Source organism: Danio rerio, chromosome 11 (assembly GCF_052040795.2).
Source record: "Danio rerio strain M-AB ecotype USA chromosome 11, GRCz13ab, whole genome shotgun sequence".
In the NCBI taxonomy this organism is placed as follows: Eukaryota; Metazoa; Chordata; class Actinopteri; order Cypriniformes; family Danionidae; genus Danio; species Danio rerio.
In genome coordinates this window covers 13,513,461-13,528,775 of record NC_141031.1, presented here as the reverse complement: position 1 = coordinate 13,528,775, position 15,315 = coordinate 13,513,461, and the positions used below count along the sequence as shown (strand labels likewise).

Sequence of the window (15,315 nt, the reverse complement as noted above, 5' to 3'; positions counted from 1 at the left end):
GTTAGGGGGCGCTTGACCATCGTGAAGTGAGGCTGAGGCAACAGTACAAGGAAGCGCCGGCGAAGTGAGGCCATAGTACGAGTAAGCCCTGGCGTCTTTCAAATCTGCGGAGTGAGGACATTTCGGTTTTGCCGGTAAGCATAATGCCAATAAAAGAAAAAACGGTGAACAAAAAATGACCGTGTGCAAGCATTGTTTAACACGCATAACCATGACTGCACATCTGCAGCGCCATCACCCAGCAATATCACTGTCTGAAGGCAGGATAGCAGAGAGGGTAATTAAGTCCTCCAAACAGCAACAATACCTCACTCAATCTACCAAACTGGTTCCAAAAGATACATAAAAATAACAAAGGCAGTGCAGCTGTTTATTGCTAAAAATTTGCAGCCATTTTCGGTGATTGATGCAGGCTTTTGTCAATTTATAAAAAGCACTCGATCCGCGCACAGACTACAGTCTCGCATTTTTTCAGCACAGAGATAATTAAGATGGTTTATTTATGTTTACTTAAGTACAAATATGTTTTTTTTAAATGGCTAATTTATTTTTATTAACTTCACATGTATGTTTATTTTCAAAGTGTAGGATTTTATGTGTTCCCCAGTTTGTACATGGGCTACAAGCAGCTGTGAGATTTCAGTGTTAATTTTTTTTTTATATAATACACTAGGAACTAATGTAATTTTCTTGGCTCTTAAGTAAAACAAAATGAGTATTGCAATAAATAATTTTTTTTCTCCTTAGCCTCTTACTGTTCCTATTGCCTATAGAATAAAAAACACACACGTATCAAGCCATGAGAACCGAACTGAACCGAAAACCGTGTTAACAAACCAAGATATGTATTGAACAGTGAGCTAACTGTATTGTTGCATCCCTAGTGCACACCAGGACACTTTCTGTTGAACAACAATCATTTCTTGAGCTGGAGCTGCTACTTGAACCATCCATGCTTGTTCAAATCACCAGCAACTTTAACAACAAGCGTGTCAACTTTCTGTCTTCTTCTGTGTTACAAGCGGGTGTCAGAAGCCTAAAGTTGTGTAGTGCCATCTAACATCAAGGGCTGATTTTGCCTACTCTTCTGCTCCACGCCAGTGTAAATCGCTTAGGTTTGAATCCAAAAAAACGTCTAGAAAAATGCTTCTTGATAAACGTAAATGAAAAGCATCCCGGTGTTTGTACAATCCTTAAGTGTTTAATCCACTTACGTTGTTTTATATCACTTCTTACTGTGAGTTTTCTAGAGTGAAAGAATGTCAATAAACTTCCTGTTTACTTTTCAATAAATTTTCTGAAAATCGTGTCTATACAAAGGTTGATGTTAATTCTTGCCTGTGTTTTCATGTACTTTAAAACTATACAAAATACAACTGTAAACATATCTCTGTCTGAAACTTTTGTTGAGTATAATTATAACTGAATCTATATTTAATCCACAACAGACCTCAGGAGCTAACAAGGTTACTCTGGTGGCATAAAGACAGCTCACTTCTTCTAGTTAAAAAAAAATCTCTCTACCACTTGAGTTGAAAAGCTTGTCATTTAACAAGTATTCTACTCAATTCATTCAAATATTTTTTGTAAACTGAACACACTGTTTGAGCATGTGTATGTGTCTGAGCAGAGCTCAAAGCAAAGCAGAGCTCATTAATATTCATGACTCTTCCAAATACGGTTGAAACCAACCATAACATATTAGGGCCAATGTATGTGTGCGTGTGAGCAGAGTTCAAAGCAGAGTAGAGCTCATTAATATTCATTACCCTACCAAATATGGTCAAAAACAAACATATTACAAAACAAATTAGAGCCAATTGACATGGTTGGAAATTAACTTCCAAAACCATTTCTGGAGAATTTTACTTACTTTAGCCACAAAATGCATGCATTTTAATATGTTGCAATACAAGAATACCCTTATAAAATATTATAAATAAGGCTTCATAGAAAGTGTTACCAAATTCTTTCTTAGGGTTCAGTGGATTGTTTTAATTAACTAGAACTGAACTTTATCTATGTAAAGCTGCTTTTACAAAATCCACATCGTAAAAAGGCGCTATAGAAATAAAGACGAATTGAATAGAATTAACCTGAAAAAAGCTGGACTGCACCATAAGTTGTCTGCTACTGTCCCAGCCACATGGACGGTTGAATAACATGCATATAATATCCATGACCATGACGACTCCATCAGGCGGCATCCTGTAGTGTCGAATCTCATCCAAATCTGACTGGCTCAAAGCCTGCAGAGCCTCCAGAGCGGCTTGGTACAGCGGACTCACCTACACACAAACAATTTCCAAGGAAACCAATTTCCTTAAACTTGTAAGTTTAAAAATTAACATTCTGGAATACTATCAAGTTTAAACCATCGCAATTGAGTTGAGAAAAGCATTTAATCAGAGCAGACCTGTTTAAAAGCGTCTTGAACTTGCTGCTGAACTCGGAGTAAATTATCTTCTAGATTAGAAAGCCATTTTTCTTCCTGAACACTTTGGTGGTGCTTTTGTTCCCAGATTTTCTGTGCAGGATTTACCAATTTTTGCAGCTGGTCAATACACTATAGATACACGGAAACATACAATAGGGAGAAATAAAAAAAAAATTACTTGATTTTCTCTAAATGCATAATTAAAGAACATAGAAAAATTGCTTATTTCATAAAATCATCATTTGCCATATCCTGCAGCTCTGTTATTACAGTTTTTTACAATTGCTATGACACTTTTTTCAATACATTTAACAAGTTTCCTAAACTCTTAACACGGTTAGCACAACATCCGTCTTCGTGGGCTATACAATTAACACATTTCTTGTTGCTTTGACACAAAATGCATCCAGTTAACACAAATTTAAAATGCTTGAACTTCTTTTACACACAAACTCAACCAAAACCAAAACTATGTAATTTTACAGTTCAATTTACCAATGCTTTCACATAGTATGTCAGAACAGATAACATCATGTTCTAAACAGAACCTATATAGGCTAAAGCCAAAGTGAACAGCTGTTCATACTGTCAATTGAAACACAAATATATTCCCTGTATATATATATTGATTTGAAAAACCAAAACACATGAGTGTGGTTTCTAGATGGGAATCAGCTGTCATATATATATGACATATGAACATGATTCCCATCTAGAAACCACACTCATGTGTTGACATTTTTCAAATCACATGATCATACTGTATGTTCTAAAAAAGGACTCATGAGGTTTTTGAAAGGAACAGTGAGCATATTACAGAACTCTGTCACCAATACGTCCAGGTAAGGTTATGCAATACAGTGATTACTTTACTATGCACAGTGTGTTTTGCAGTAAGCTACTCTATAAACCTGCCGTTCATTAGTACATACAATAGTTATACAGTACAGTAAAGCATTTACACTGTGTCTAATCACTTTTAGAGAATGTTAGAGAAAGTTAGAGGTCAATCAAGTCCCACATGAAATTATCTATGTTGAAGAGGCTGGCTTCAACTAAGCGAAAAGGTATCGTCGTAGGAGAAACATAAAAGGCCAAAAGGCCATTGTTACCATGCCGGGCCAGAGAAGAAGTCGGGCAAATGCAGAAGAACAGGCAGAATAGAAAATTATTTTGTTTTTTTATTATAATTGCAATGCTTTTTCTGTTTGTATATCTTGCAGTGATGTCCTTTTGCAAATTAAATCTGTACTGCAGCAATTCTGTGTCTGTATTTTTTAACATAAACTTTAATTTTATAAAGCAATTTTTTTCTTTATTTTTGTATTGAATTTTTGCAGTAAAAGAAAGAAAATGCCTGCATTTACTAAACCCAACAAAATGAAAATGTAGAGAGTCTTCAAATATAAGGGCAGAACTGACATATAAACTAATGCAGTGTCTGTAATTTTAACTGATGATAGTGTTTTTATTGTCAGTGTTTTCTGATTGACTGAATGTTTCTGTTGAAAGAGAACATGTGTTTGTGTTTTGAACAAATATGTCATTTTGAAACATGTTTACAGTGTTTTGTTAGACATGGTGTAGTGTGTTAGTTTATTATTGTATTTTGAAAAGAAGTTTAGAGGTTTAGTTTACAATGTTTGATTTTGAGCATGAAATTAACTGTTTTGTCAATTGTGTGTTTTAGGTGTGTTGATGCGTTAAGAGTTTAGCAAACTTGTTAAATGTATTAAAAAAAACTGTCATAGCCATTGTAAAAAACTGTAACCATGAAATTGATTTTCCCCCTTTGTTTTACACATGCAATGGTACTGTTATTCAGTATATATTGGCAGCACTGGACTTAGCTGAATATTGAATTGAACGGAGCCAAAACAGCTGAACAGACCCACCATTGTCTTGCTAAAGCTGGTTTATATCCAGCCACATGCACCATTTTTTGATGTTTGTCTCTCTGAATCTGTTACTTTCCTGTTTAATAATAAAAGTTGCTTTGAAGTAGTCTCTACTGCATTAAGTGCTATAACAATAAAGACGACAAGACTGAGACGTACCTTCTGTTTTTCTTCACATTTGGCCCTAAAGGTCAGAACTTTCTGAGTGTGCCTTGCAGCTGTGTCTGTCATGTCCTTCACATGTGCTAGAACCTTCCCCAACCTAATATGTAAACACATGTAAATAATACAATTTTAGAAAAATGGATCGTTCAATGTTATTAATAATTTAATTGACCTCGATTCGCATGTTTGTATTGATTTTGTATATAACTTAGTCGGATGCAAACTTAATTCCACATGTGGTGTAAACAAAGCTTAATGTTAATTAAGGCTGTATTTATTTGATTAAAAACATACTTAAAATAGTAATGTAGTCAAATAAATATCAGATTTTTGTCAAGTAAATGTCATTTATATTATTATAATGAATATGATCCTAAATGTTTGGATGATAGTGAATGTATTAATACATTAGCTCCCCTTACCGGCTGTCCTGAACTCTGTTTTTCTCAAACAGGTGGTGACAGAAAAAGAAAAACTGAACCATCAGCTCTACGTAGGACCGACAGCCAAACGGTTGAAGATGAAGAAGCGTGACAGCATATTTTGAAGCTAATAAATGTATCCTTGCCATTGCCTTAGAAATACTAGCTGCTAAGTTATCCTTGGCAACTAGAAATTCAACAATACAGAGGCAAAAAACAAATGTGTTAAATCACTTAAAATTAGGGGTAGAATAAGAATTGAATTAAATCATTTCACCTGTACCAGCTGTCTCAGGAATCTGCTGACTGGCTTTTAAATGATACAAAGCACTTTCAACTAAAGCTTCAGAGGTCCAAGGTTGAAACACTTCTACACAACAGCAGATACTCAAAGCCTTGGTGATATGTGGAAGAAAGCTGCAAGATTTCACAAGGATTTTTTCTTCAGATTTGTCCCAGGGGAAAGGATAAAGGAGAAATACATGTGTACTTCTTTGGATGTTTCTGAAATAACTGCATGAAAAAAAATATATATTACTAAGACTCAACTTTCAACACTCATGATATATTGGTTATCTGCCAGTATTCAAGATTTTTTTTTTATTAATTTATGAACTATGATTTGACTATTGCTTTATTCATAATTATAAGCCATACTTTTAAATAAGTGGTTTCTATGTTTGATCTTCTTTCTATATTATGTACATAATCTGACATTTCAATGGCAAATCCAAATTGCAAAATGTTGAGAATGGAAAATTATTAAACATTATTATTCATGCATTATACAGCAGGAAAAAAATAATTATTGAGCATGTCATGCTTTTTCCTGGAAATAATATTTCTAAAGGAGCTGTTAACCTGGAATTGAATCAGATTTTGGTAAAAACCCAAACAATACAAACATAAAAATGAGAATAACAAACATATGAATGAAGTCACATGCATTGCTCAGGTGTTATTTTTTTACAGACTTCAACAGAGTGTAAAAATCTTGACGGTTATGTGCGTCTCATCTATCACGTTTTTGTTTTTTGTTTTTTTGCAGTTTTTGTTTTCACAAATCCAAGAGAGGCCACTGTGTACCCTTTTTGAGATCCCAAGTTTGTCTCGCGAGTGACATTTGCGCCTGCTGTTCTTGAGTAAACCCACCAGAGGCCGCTGTTGACTGACTGTTTGACTGACTGAATGACTGACCGACCAATCAGCTAACCCACCCTCTTCCTTCCCTAAACCCAACCAATGTTATTGATTAACCCAACCACCCACTGCCCTAAACCCAACCAACAATTTTCAAAAGCAATCCAGAAAAAGAAAAGCCCTTGTCTGATTTTTACCACGTTTTCAGATTTTACGATATTCTCACCCTGTTATTTACTTGTTTATTTTATTTTTTGGATTCTGTTTTTGTCTTGCACGCTTTCTGGAATCGTTCTTCACAGGACTCAACCGTTGTCGTGCTCAACTCCTTTCTGTGTCTCAAGTCTGCCGACGTACATGTCGAACTAACAGGACAAACTGGTAACAGCGGGAAAGCAGTTTATACTAAGGTAAGCGGTCAGCTAGTAAGCACAAAAAGGAATGGCGTCATACCGCACCGTAGCAATCGTTTAAAAAATGAAATGCAGCCATACGTACCTCTGGCTACATAATTTACCGTCTCCAGAAACGTATATAGGACTATGTTTTTAGAATGAGCCTATGTTGCAACCTTTTTTTTCTGGCTGGTTTCCCTGGCTGTGTTTTGGATCATTGTCTCACTGAAATGTCCACCCTGGTTTCATCTTCATCATCCTGCTAAGGTAGATGTTGGACTGAAGGAGCTAATATTAATTTACAATGACGAAGGTTAGAGGGTTGCTGAAAAACTACTGAGAGATTTCATCTGCTGTCTGACTTTCACTGCCTTTCTACACCTCCCTTTCTTCATGTGTTCAATACTTTTAACATGTGTCATTTCATTTTATTGCACATAACTTAATTTATAAACTAATAAGATTTGTTTTCTTTGTATATATGGATTATTTGGTTGCTATCAACATCCGGTGAAAATTCCAAGTCAACAGCACCTTTAGAAAAATGTTTTTTGAGAAAAATGGTAACATGTTCAATATTTATTTTCCCCGCTATGTATGTCATTCAACAACAGTGAATTATATGAAACTGATCTTAAAAAGTGAATGATTTGAAAACATATGGATACTGATACCCTACATTTCAAGAACTTGATCATCCTTCATATAACAATGTGCATCTTTCATCAACGCTTTCATCCGGAGAGTCACATTCTTCAGTTCTTCATCTGAATACAGTCCAGGAAAGCTTCCATTGGCCATCATTACCAGCAGCTGATCCTTTACAGCTTGGCTGGTATTCTCGTGAACTAGTAGAACCAAATCTCCAGCATTCACCCCAGTCTGGCTCCAAATGTCTTTCATCATTCCCCATATCTTTGTCTCATTTCCAGAATGAACCTCGACTAGTTGATATCCCGTCAGAGCAGCTGCTAGACGCACAATAGTCTTTCTCCCTGTTTTCTTTGCTCCTCCAAAAAGAGCCCCATGTCCACCAGGAATGAGAAAAGCTCGGATGACATGCACAAGTTGATGAACATTCTGGTGATGAACAGCCCATGTTGGATTATAGAGAGTGTTTTCTGACTTTTCTTCATTACTTTCTTCTCTTTTAAGAGTATGAACTAGCTGGTCAACCAACACATCAACATTCCTTTCTTGATACACACAGGTGCGTTTGAAATTATGATGCAGGAGAATGTTTTTTGACGTTTCACAAAGTTCTGGACTGAAAATCACATTCTGGATGGAAGAAGCTGTTTCTTGTAGACGTTGTAGAAACTCTTCATGTGATGATGGTTTGTGGTTGACATCGTTTCCAACAGAATGAGAAGAAAGAGAAGAAAACAACATTGGAAATGAACAACTTGAAGATTCAGATATCAACTCTGATGTTCCTGGATCACTCTCAAAATTTCCAGCCTTTTTTACATTGTCATTGGTGTATGAGAATCCATCTTCATCAATTCCTGTGCTGTACAAGCTTGAGTTGCTTTCTACATTGGTCTCTTCGCTCTCTGTCTGAACTTCTGCTTTAACAATCCAAGGATTCAAAGTTTCATCCATCTGCGAAGAGCTTGAATCCAGTTGTTGGTTTACATATGTCCTCGTTACAGATAACATGTCTGTAAGGCTTGAGTTATCTGCTGGAAGTGTTTGAGATTCAGTTGACAACATCGTGCTAAAATTCTTCTCAGAAACTTCAGCTATGATTGAGATAAGTTTTTGACATGCAGCTTCTGAATCTAGGCGATCACCAAAAGTCCGCAAACACTCATGCATCCACAGGCGGACAATATTGAGGTCATGTTCAAGAACAGATGGAGAAGAGACTGATCTTTCAGTTGAAGTGGAGCTTCGAAAACCAAAACTACTCTGAAGACTACTCCGAAGAGCCTGCTGGCCATCAAGCCTTGACCTCCAGAGATACATCCCTTGAAACACTTTATGTATATCATGCAAAGAGAAGATAAAGTATGGACTCGAGGTTACAGCATAGCATTCACGCACTGCAAGGTATACGTCAAGAGTTGAGGTAATAATGCAGTTTGCTCTGTCTGCAAGGCTCAGTGTTGGTTGTATTTCTCTCAGCCACGGTTGCAGTTTTGAGGAATGGATAGAAAAGAGTGTTTTAGAAGTCATGCTTGGGAGAGTCAAGATGACAAACAGTCGAGAGAGCCGTGGAGAAATCCAGTAGCTGTCGCTTGTCTCAGGAACACTGCAAGTGGCCAGATAATTAATGGATCTTGATTGAAAAAGCTTGAAGTGAGAGCCGTCTGATACCAACACTTCACCTCTAGAAATGCACTGACGCAGTGTCTCAAGAGTCTTGGATGTTTTTCCACAAGCATCTGCAGAGAAGAGAAAATTTAGCTGTTATACATGGCAAGAAACCTAATAACTACTAGCAGAAGATAGTAAGTCATAAGCTCTCTGTAATATAATGTAGAGTTGCACTAAAGGACAAAATATCCAATCAGAAGCATTCGAAGTGTTGCAAACATACCCAGCAAGCATTTTTTTTATAAAGACGTCTAATAAACATCTAAACATAGTCGTCTTGGCCAAAACAAGGCAAAATGTGGCCTGTCAATGAAAATCTAATAGACATTTAAAAATAGGTCAAAACTAGACTAGTAATAAAATAAACAGAAATAAATGTCTACACATATAAAGTCTATCTAATCTGTTGATTTGACGATGCGTCTAGTTTTGGGCTATTCTTAGATGTCTATAAAATTTTCACTGACAGCCCAAGTTTAGCTTTGTTTTAACCAAGCCATCTACGTTTAGATGTCTATTACACATCTACAAACACAAAAATTGTTTGTTGGGTTGTCAAATATGTGAGAACTTAACATGAAGTTATCAGAATCAAGTAGTGAAGAGTAGTGAGAGTCTTTATTTTCCAAATTCGTAGAGCTTAATTCATCTTCAGAATACAAATTAAAACACTTTAGATAAAGCCATAGAGCTCGCTGATCCTCCATATACAGTAATGAGACTGACTCATTCAAAAATACTAAAAACACCCTCAAAACCAATCATATGCCTTCAGTTGTGCAATAAAGATATTATCAAGCTACACTTTAAATGTTTTGATACATTTAACAAAAATATAAACTTAATTAAAATTATATGTATATCCTCAATGTCAGTATAGGGTGCACATTCATGAAAGACCTGTGCTTTTTATGTTTAGTTGCATCTCTAATGTATACCTCAGTTGCGATTGTGCTTTGTTCCAAACAGAGAAAGTTACACACAGGTATCTGGGATTACATCAGTACACAGTGTTTGTGAACGTGTACCCTATACTGACACAGAAGAGAAGAAACTGTTAAATGAAGTCATCATTTTTCTTTTATGTGCACGCAAATTTTCAGGATTTCATAATATTCGTATTGAACCTGTGAAAACACTGGTCCTTTTTGTATTGTGTTTTTTTATATTAACTAAACTTAAAATGAAAGAGAGCATTGCTGTATATGGAGGATGAGAGAGCTCTCGTGTCTCATCCAAAATATGTTATTTTGTGTTTTGAAGATGAAGATCTTTGTGGATTGGGACAACATAAAGGTGAACTGTTATTAACATGATTTTCATTTTTGGGTAAACTAACCCCAGCAGACATACAATGTCATAAGACATTTGTATTATGTTAGATTTAGGTCAACAGCATCTAAGGACAATGTTATGTTGACGTCCAATAACGATGTGAAATTAACGTTGATATTTTGTTGATTTTAGGTTGGGTTGGAAAGTGACCAAAATCCAAAGTCGAGCCAACATCTTGAACTAATGTTATATTGACGACAAATACTGACATTTATTTGTCAGGTATGACAACCAAAATCCAATGTCTGATAGACATCATAGTGTTAACATCTACTAAACGTTAGATCATTAGACGCTGATATATATTTTTTAGCTTGCGTTGAAAAGTAACCAAAAAGCAACATCTGTCTGATGTTGGACATTGACATCGGCCTGACGTTGGGTTCTGACATCAAGCCGATTTTCATTTCCAAACAAAATGCAACGTGCCACAGCATTGGAGTACAACATCAATCTGAAATCATGTTGACGTCCTGTGCCTGCTGGGACCCTGTAAACTGTCAGTCATGAAGAAATTTTAATTTTGCTTGATGGACACAAACAAAACAAAACACTCCTTAAAAGAAAATTAAACTTCTCTGTCACAAAACTGAAAGTACTGTGAGATTTGGCAGGTCATAAAGAACCAAATAAAAGCAAGTGGCTGTAAGCAAAGCGAGATGAAATAAGTGTGAATGTGTGGCTCTTCATTATCAATCACAAGCTCATCAATGTAAATCTAATCTTGCTGTCATTTCTTTTCTACCATTATTAATGGGCAGAGGCTTCCTTAAATATTTAACTGTATCATTGAGTTCAACGATGCAACACAAAACTATTTAGTATTCCGGCGATTTAACTTATAACTTTAACACTTAACGTGTGCCTTTATGTCACAAATAAACTACAAAGTAACTTACAAACAGCTAATGCAAACGCTTACAGGATATCAGCATTCTGCAAATATAATATATGTAATTTCTGAATGAGATTAGCACTGCTTTTATCCATGAATCAGGTAACATTCTTTGCACCGTCATGACAGCACTTCACATTGTATTTTATATAAAATGTGGTTTACGGGTAAAATTTCAAAAGGTGAGACAGAGTGACATATAAACAGAATATAACATGAAGATAAATAGGTTACATGTTGTGTTCACTGTCACTGATACCACACACTTGCAAATTAGGACCTTTATCCCAGGGTTAAGGAATACAAAAGTGTTAAACAGACGTTTATGAATACCAAGAATTAGACTCAGATTAAGAATTCAGAGGCCCCTGGGCCTTAATGTCTTTTTAAATATTTCTTAAATTTACAATTTAACAGTAAGTGACTTTATATGAAGTATATTAAGTATCACAGTTGGGATAATTTACTTATAGCAGGTACATATATTTATAGCTTACAGGGATTGAACTTATTTTTATAGCATTTAAAGCATACTTTTTAGAAATATACTAATAAAACTAATGAATATTAGAGGTGTTTAGCATAGTTGTTTAAGTGCAATAAAGCAATACTGAAGTGTATTTTTAGTGTATGATGTTTAAAAATTTATTGTATTAGAAAATATATGAACAACAAGCCTTGGTGTAAAGTAACTAATCACAAATACTCACTCTACTGTAATTCTGAGTTTTTCTCAGAAATTGTAATTTACTAAGTTGTTTTAAAAGTGTGTACTTTTACTTTCCCTTGAGTGCATTATTAGTGCAGCATCTGTACTTTTACTCAACTACTTTCCTTCAACTTGCAGTCACTACTTAATTTTTTCTAGTCTATGGGGATTAGAAAAATCAGTCCTGTTATTCCTGTCCAATAAAATCGCACATAGAAGATAAATCGCATCATAATGAACTACCTCAAGACATGCGATTTATATTGCAGCAAACTTTACAAGAAGATGTCCAAAATCTTTATACATTGACCCTGAGAATGTTTAGATGTATTTCACTGATGAGAAGATGACGGATGTTTACTGTATGATAACCAAAGTGGGCTTAAATAACCAGCAGGCACAAGACATCAACATGACGCCAGACTGACGTATCCTAAGGTCATGGGGATGCTGCATTTTGTTTGGAAAGGAAAATCTGGTTGACAACTCAACATCAGACCCACGTCAATGTCCAATGTTAACCTTAAACCAACCAAATATCAGTGTTTAATGAAGTTACAGCTTGGCGTTGTGTGGACTTTACAACTATGACGTCTATCAGACGTTGGATTTTGGTTGGCATACCTGACAAATAAATTTCAATATGACATTGGTTTAAGACACAGGTGTCAAACTCAGTTCCAAAAGGGCCGCAGCTCTGCACAGTTTAATTCCAACCGTAATTAAACACATCTGATCAAACTAATTGAGTCCTTCAGGCTTGTTTGAAACCTACAGGTAAGTGTGTTGGAGCAGGGTTGGAACTAAACTGTGCAGGGCTTCGGCCCTCCAGGAATTGAGTTTGACACCCCTGGTTTAAGATGTTGGCTTGACGTTGGATTTTGGTCACTTTCCAACACAACCTAAAATCAACCTAATATCAATGTCATTTGACAACATTATTGGACATCAAAATAACGTTGTCCTTAGACGCTGACTAGACGTTGAATTTGATCACCTGACATCACAACCTAAATCTAACCTAATATTACCGTCTTATGACATTGTGTGCCTGCTGGACAATAACTAAATGGACGTCAGAATGTTACGTTTACACACATCCACAAATTACATGTAAATGCATCAGCTTTTCACAGAGTAATGCTCACTACTCTTTACTCTTAAGTACTTTTGAAAGGGCTACTTTTTACTCATATTTTAAGTAATATTGCACTACATTTTTAGGCAAGTTATGGTACTTTTACTTAAGTATGATTTTTCACTACTTTTTCCACCACTGACTACATGTAAATACAAATGGATTTCACTTAGAATTTTAACACCAAGTGGAAATTAATATAGGCTTTTCATACACTATGTGAAAATATCTGCAGTTTCTTTGCAATAAATTTATGTCGTTTATACACACTCAATAAATATTAATTATTAAAAACCCACAAGGTACTTGTGACATTATGTTTTACATTTTCATTATTTAATTTTTAAAATATGTTTCCCCCTTATTGAAAATAATCCCATTTACAATCTGAGAAGAAAAGAAAAATGAGGGCAAAAGGGGCCAACTGGGTTCATGATCGATCTGATATAAAAATGTTGCTGTGCGTTTTACAACCTAGACCGATGTTCATTCATTCATTCTCTTGTCAGCTTAGTCCCTTTATTAATCCAGGGTCGCCACAGCGGAATGAACCACCAACTTATCCAGCACGTTTTTACGCAGCGGATGCCCTTCCACCCGCAACCCATCTCTAGGAAACATCCATACACATTCACACACACACACTCATATACTCAGGACAATTTAGCCTACCCAGTTCACCTGTACCAAATGTCTTTGGACTGTGGGGGAAACCGGAGCACCCGGAGGAAACCCACGCCAACACAGGGAAAACATGCAAACTCCACATAGAAACGCCAACTGAGCCGAGGCTCGAACCAGTGACCTTCTTGCTGTGAGGCGACAGCACTACCTACTGCGCCACTGCTTCACCCCTTCACCAATGTGCCTGTCAGAAATCCATCTTTAATGTTGTCTATGTCAATCAGACATTGAGGGGTGAAGATTGCGTAAATAGCCTTTGCCAACAAGGTATAGTATTTATATTTAGCCTAAACCTAAATTGGTGTTTTTATCTTCCCATCGCATGAGCTGCAAGTCTGCATGGCCCCTGGGACTGTACCAATTATGCCCATCGTATAATCCCAGCCATGACATCAGGTAAATAATGAGCAGCATAAAACTTTAAGAAAGATAAACCAGTATTAGATTTATGGGGTTGTTTTCAGTAGATCAAGCCTTCAAATCAAATATAACTGATGGAACAGGATAATATATGAATGACACTCCAGTTGCTTATTCGTTGTAACTTCAAATACTCACCAAATGGTGCTTCATGAAGGTCGTCGATGAACAGAATTAAGTCTGGCTTCTTTGAGACTTTACTGTTGTGTAGTTGAGTTTTCTCATATCTAACTTTCTCAACTGTCTTGCAAAAGTCAAAAGGGTGAAGGCCTGGACTGGTTGGTAAATGTGTGTGTGCTCTTGCTTGTGATACTAAAGACTTGCACAACATCGTTTTGCCAGATCCAACCTCTCCGACAAGAAGAGCTGGCTGTTGAACATCCAGCAGCATGTCAAGAAGATATGCATGTCTTTCATACTGTAACAAACACAAAAAGTACAGACACAGCTCAAACACATTGCATTGCGGAATGAGGAAAATAAATAATCTTGATGCTATATGTACTCTGTGATAGAAAAGGCAAACCTGAGGCACAGATGTGAAGAACAGCGGTGGACTCTTCCGAGTGCTACAGTCAAGGAAATTGGTTGTGTCTCCCATTTCCTCACTGAATTCAAAGAAATGCTCAAATACTGTGCCTTCTGGAGGAGTCTCAACTTTACAACAGCTCTTATACAGGGCCTCGCGTGCAAAAAGATCAAAATGCAGCCAGTGCCTACGACAGGAACAGGTAAATACTAATATGTAACTGATTCATTCATTTTCTTTTCGGCTTAGTCCCTTTATTAATCAGGGATCCCCACAGCGGAATGAACCGCCAACTTATCCATACACTGCAAAAAATGCTTTTCTTATTTAGATTTTTTTTCTTGTTTCTAGTCCAAATATCTAAAAATTCCTAAATCAAGAAGAATTTTCTAGACAAGCAAAACATATTGTCTTGTTTTGAGAAATAATATTCCAATATTAAGTGAATTTTCCTTAAAACAAGCAAAATAATCTGCCAATGGGGTAAGCAAAATAATCTTACATTAAAAGAAAAAACAAGATTAATTTGCTTACCCCACTGGCAGATTATTTAGCTTGTTTTAAGAAAAAAATTCACTTAATATCGGAATATTATTTCTCAAAACAAGAAAACATGTTTTTCTTGTCTAGAAAATACTTCTTGATATAAGAAATTTTAGATATTTAGACTAGAAACAAGTCAAAAAATCTAAGCAAGAAAATCATTTTTTGCAGTGTATGTTTTACGCGGCGGATGCCCTTCCAGCTGCAACCCAACACTGGGAAACACCCATAGACCCTTGCATTCACACACATACACTATGGCCAATTTAGCTTATTCAATTAA

The 15,315-nt window shown here is 36.0% G+C and overlaps 1 protein-coding gene across 2 annotated transcripts in view; it reads right to left on the bottom strand.

Annotated features, from left to right (window-relative positions):
- The window catches only part of dnhd1 (dynein heavy chain domain 1), an 80,107-nt gene that overhangs the window by 34,147 nt on the left and 30,645 nt on the right, over nucleotides 1–15,315 (bottom strand). For both annotated transcript variants that reach the window (XM_087273464.1, XM_087273465.1), the window contains exons 23-30: nucleotides 14,487–14,676; nucleotides 14,099–14,378; nucleotides 7,137–8,847; nucleotides 5,200–5,435; nucleotides 4,923–5,109; nucleotides 4,495–4,597; nucleotides 2,417–2,566; nucleotides 2,097–2,288 (exon numbers count right to left, since the gene is read on the bottom strand). In XM_087273464.1, the coding sequence (XP_087129590.1) occupies nucleotides 2,097–2,288; nucleotides 2,417–2,566; nucleotides 4,495–4,597; nucleotides 4,923–5,109; nucleotides 5,200–5,435; nucleotides 7,137–8,847; nucleotides 14,099–14,378; nucleotides 14,487–14,676 (3,049 nt within the window). The remainder of the gene's footprint in view (nucleotides 1–2,096; nucleotides 2,289–2,416; nucleotides 2,567–4,494; nucleotides 4,598–4,922; nucleotides 5,110–5,199; nucleotides 5,436–7,136; nucleotides 8,848–14,098; nucleotides 14,379–14,486; nucleotides 14,677–15,315) is intronic.